The sequence below is a fragment of the Morone saxatilis genome, unplaced genomic scaffold, assembly GCF_004916995.1.
Source record: "Morone saxatilis isolate NCDOM2014 unplaced genomic scaffold, NCSU_SB_2.0 Contig19, whole genome shotgun sequence".
Lineage (NCBI taxonomy): Eukaryota > Metazoa > Chordata > Actinopteri > Moronidae > Morone > Morone saxatilis.
Window position 1 is genome coordinate 7,687,468 of NW_023339751.1, and position 4,982 is coordinate 7,692,449.

Sequence of the window (4,982 nt, forward strand, 5' to 3'; positions counted from 1 at the left end):
CGCATCAAAGTGGCAATTTTGCACAGCTCATTGTGTTTAATGGATCGCTGTAAAACACGTCCTTTCCAGTGTAATTAATAATGAGAAGACAGAAGCGTGAAACACATATCTAGAGGGTTTGTATTATAAGTATTTCAATTTCATAATATATTGTGATTTAATTTTCTGCTATTCTTTCATTTGACTGCATCACAAAGCTTAGAAAATATCCCTTATGACAATTAAATGTTATGATCAATTATACTTGAAATACAGCAGGTCACGGTACATACATACGTAACATCAGACATAATTTTACGTGTTTAAAAAACACTTTTGAAATTTGCTAATACACTTCCATCCTGAGTTATTTGTGTATTTAACAACCTCGTTGCTCATCTTTATTAACTACAAGAACAAAAATAAGGAGCATGACCTCTGTGCCCCTTGTTGTTGCCTCTTCTCCTTCTCTTCGAACCTCCTTTTCTCTCACGCTTCTCTCATTTTTTTTAATGAAATGCAACATTTCACAAAGCCCCCAGATTAATGTGCAGAAATAAATAAATAAGGGTAAGCATTCAGAGTGACTGCTGATGCGAGAGGAGAGGGGATTCTCACAACCCACTGCCCCTGCTGTAAGAACATGCCTTATCAACATTTTCTCCCTGTAAAATGTCAATGGAATGCTTCACATTTCATCAACAAGGCTACGCAAGCATCTCCTGTAAGCTGCGTGATCTCTCTGCCTTGTTATATCATGTGAGACTCTCTCCCCTCTCCCGTCTGTGCAGCTCAGGTCACTAACCTCCAAAAGCCATCACTAGTCCACAGTGAAGCTGGCATACAGGCTGTTACTTCTTAGAGATGTTTCCACTAAGATATGACCGGCGTCTTCTCTTTGTGCATTAGCTCCAGTTTTGTAGGCTAATGCGTGGCACTCATATGTATCTTTCAAGGTGTTCACATGCTACACCTTGCCAGTCTGTGTGCAGTGCACCAGCCGCAAAGCACTTTTTTTTTTACTCTGACTGCACCTTTACCTCTGGTCATGAGGGACTGGATGGGAATTGACTACATGATATTTAAATGACCTGCAAAAGTGTGTGAAACGTTCAGAAATGAGTTGTGATGTGATGTGTGATGTACAAGCAAGTGAACAAATTTGTATGTATATTAATTCAGTAGTGCATTTGAATGAGCTACCTAGAAAAGCCCTGATGTGCCATTTAATTTAAAAGGAGCCCTGTCTATGCAAATTGTTGAAGAAGAAATTTTTCATCACTCACATGAAAATAGTCTATAAAGGAAATATCACCAGTTTTATCCCTGTTCAGGTGTTTCATGCAGGTGGACTGGAGCCCAGAAAGCTGCAGAGGGTCACACTGGAGCATTTACACATCCAAATGAGCATATCTGTTTATCATCCATGTTCCAATTCATGTTCTTTTGAACATCTTTTTTTCCATCCCTGAGTGGCATTTGGTGATGAATGGTGTGCATTAAAAAGGTTGTATCCTTTTTAATTACCTGGTTACCTTAGTTAAAACTAAGGGCCAAAAATCACTTGGCACTGAGGCTCAGGGGAAAAAACTGTGGCAAAAAAGCAGTTCCATGCAGAACGAGTACGGAAGTGTCTCATAAGAACAACATCATGGCTGCTATGTGTCCTCAGGACAGGCCTGTTTATGTCACTGTGTGCTTACTGTATGTATGAATCTCGGTGTGTGGGCAGCTGGGGTTGAGGCAAACTTCAAGACCAATTACATGTTTGTGTGCTGGTCTCTGGTCCATAGCTTTCCTGTGTGTCTGTGTGTGTGTGTGTTTCTACAGTATGTGTGTGCAATGTTCCTGTATGCTCCTGGCCAGTATCAGGGTTGTCATCGTGCATAGGAATGTATTTTCAAGGGGGCGTACATGCACACGGGTATAGTATTAATCTTTAGAATAAACAATACAACACATTTCTATAGCTTAAATAATAAACAGTATTATCCATACAATTGAGAATATTAAAACCTGCAACAAGCTCTGCTGCTCAAAACTGTAAAAACTGTAAAAAAACATAAAGACTTATAAACACATACGGGTTGATTATCACTTAGTTTGTCGTTGTACTTGACTTGTTATTAATGGTGCATCATGTTTTAGATATAGATGTCCATCCTGCTTGTCCTTATATTGAGCACCTTCCAGTACTTTCTCTGCACAGAGCTTTTTATTATCGTTTTACCTCTAAAAGTCGATAGTGGGTTAGTTGTTGCTCTGTGTGTGCAAGAGGACACCGATATTCTGTCTCTACAAAATAAGAAAACACTGGATTTACAAGCAAAAAGCCTCCAGCATGAAAAATAGTGTAAACTCAGGATAAATAAACCTGTGGATGTACAGATAACATGCAGCCTCACTTCAATATAAGAATAATGCATCCGCAAGGTTATTATTTTCATCAGAGATTATTTAAAAAAGTAAAATGATATATCCAATGTGTTTTACTTTGGCCAGCAGCTCCAACAGCGGCCACCCTTCCTCTGCTAATGAGTGTTGCTGTCAGTAAGTGGGTGCTAGCGAAGGGAAGGTCATGTGGTAGCCAGAAGAATTATGTCCAGGTCAGAGATGCACTGTATGGAACCAGCCCTTATTACCACACCATTTCTCCAGCTCTTGCTGTGCTCACACACACAGCAGCCATAACGTGACAGGGAGGAGAGCAAGCATGGGCTCCTCTTTACCAACATGCAACATTAACGTACTGTTACTGGTGATGCATGTTGTACTTAACATTAAATCATGAATTCTTCCTTCTTTTGCAGTTATATAACTCAACACAGTTACCACCCCCATTACCATTAAAGATCTTGAAAACTTGGCTTAAAATCTCAATTATTTGTCTATAATATTAAATATTCACGACTAAATAGGCAACAAAGTTACAAATACATCTTTAGATATTATCTGTTAGGAGTGTTGAAAAATGTAATTTGCTTCATCAGGACTGTGTGGGTGTGGTTTAATCAAATTTGACAGTAACAACCCATCAACTGTCATGAGATTCTGAGTCACATGTTATATAATTTTCTTATTTCTGAATGGTATGTGACATAATTTTTTCATAACTGAGCCGCTTTAAATCAGTGAGAAAAGCAGTTTTAGTTTTGATCTCTTTCCTCTTATATTTTCTCTCTCTCCCTCCCTCCTTTATTTATCTACCTAGTCTTATGTCCCTGTAATTCCCTCTTCTTTATCGGTCTGTAATTTAATAACACTTCACTCCTCAAACTTCCTTCTTGCTTTCCTTTTCTTTATTTCTCCATTTTCCCCTTATCTTGTTGATGCACACACTCAATCATACGCTCCCACATACACACCCACTCGTGTCCTGTACCATCGACCCTAGCAGCAATAACTGCCTGGCCTTATTGTAACCTCTTTTGTTATTAGTACAATGTCTTCTGTTCTATTAATAGTATTTGTTTTGTCTGTTTTTTGTTGTGTATTGTTTTGTTGTAATATGTTCTCACTTAATATGTTTATCTCTGTTCTGTGTTTACAGCCTCTAACCATAACTGTCATATTAAGAAGCTGATTTTGAAAATGTACATATAATGCATGTTCATTACAAGTACATATACAGTGTGCAGGGTATAATTTGATCAGCTGCAATGACATGCATGTTATTAAACGGGCTCTTGACTTACGATGTGGAGCTTCAAGAAGTCTCCAAGACCAGAGGAGCTATCCACCCTCACCAGGACAGCATCCTTCAGGTGTGTGCTGAAGCCAATGGCTAGCCGGTCTGCCCTCGTGCTGGGACGGTCATTTGGCGGCCACGTGTATGTGATCAGTCCACCATCTCGCCCAAATATGTACGTTGTTCCCGCTAGAGAGAATAAAAAAAGGATAGAACAAATAAAATAGGTTAATAGTGTATTCCCCTCTAGAAGCGTGTACCAGGCGTGAACCACTGACTGCCGACACAAAAACCATTATTAACACAGCGAAGCCGGCATCCATGCCGTGTGTACAGAGCACCGTCAGTCTGAAGTGTTTTATTGTGCTGAGTAATGACTTTGCAAAGCACTGAGCAACACATCACTCTTGAACAGCTCTCAGCCCCGTCTGAGGGCTTAAGTACACTCATGTCAATTCATGAGTATGGGAAAATTCAGCGGAAATTAGGGAGGCAGGTACTGGTGCCGCTTTCCTCATATTGCTGCACAATTACTCAGTTTTACTGCCACTGCCTGTTTTACCTCTAGAGGGAAGAGATGAGAGTCAATGCTAGCAAATTTTGCAGTCATGTCCCCGGTGCCCAGGTAACCCAGCATGCCAAACGGGCACCTCCCTGTCTCTCGCGCTTCATTAGCAGCCTCAAAGGCAGACGCAGCCGGCAGCATTATTGACTGACTGGTCCAATTATGCCCTTTTCATGACCTCCAAACCAGCTATTTCCTGTCTCACTGCATTACCTCGTTGTCTTTAGCAGCTGTATGAAAGGTTTGAACATGACCTGGTAGACGGAAGAGTGGATCTAATTACCTAGCTATTCACTGAGAAGGAGCCTTGCGGCATTATGCAAGTGACCTAGTCAAATTGATGGTTGGAAATAAGTCTTTCTCGACTAATGAAGGAAGTGCTCTATTAAAAGTGGGAGCATGTTCATGTATAAAGCCACAGTCTCAGGTTTTGATGCTTTGCCAACCATCCAGCGCTTCACTATTTCAGAGCTGTCACAATTGTATCAATCAAATAAGTGCCTTTTTCTTCCCAATTAAAAACTTTCATCAGGATACTGTTTTAATTTATTTTTTGCCAGGACACAAAAATGTACGATAGCGGGAGAAAGTGTGTATATGTGTGGGTGATTGTGAGCGAATGAGTATGTGATTGGGAAATAAATGCCTGTGAGAAAGCCTGAAAATGAATGCAGCTGTCAGATTAGCATAAAAACAGCTATCTTCATGAAAAATTAGACAGGGAGCTCTGCTAGTGTGTTATGCATTTAC

General features: G+C 40.1%; 1 protein-coding gene across 5 annotated transcripts in view; it reads right to left on the reverse strand.

Annotated features, from left to right (window-relative positions):
- LOC118329748 (neurexin-1a-like) overlaps positions 1 to 4,982 on the reverse strand; it is a 244,810-nt gene that overhangs the window by 83,637 nt on the left and 156,191 nt on the right. For all 5 annotated transcript variants that reach the window (XM_035664025.1, XM_035664029.1, XM_035664028.1 and 2 more), the window contains one exon: positions 3,675 to 3,856. In XM_035664025.1, coding sequence (XP_035519918.1) covers positions 3,675 to 3,856 — 182 coding nt within the window. The remainder of the gene's footprint in view (positions 1 to 3,674; positions 3,857 to 4,982) is intronic.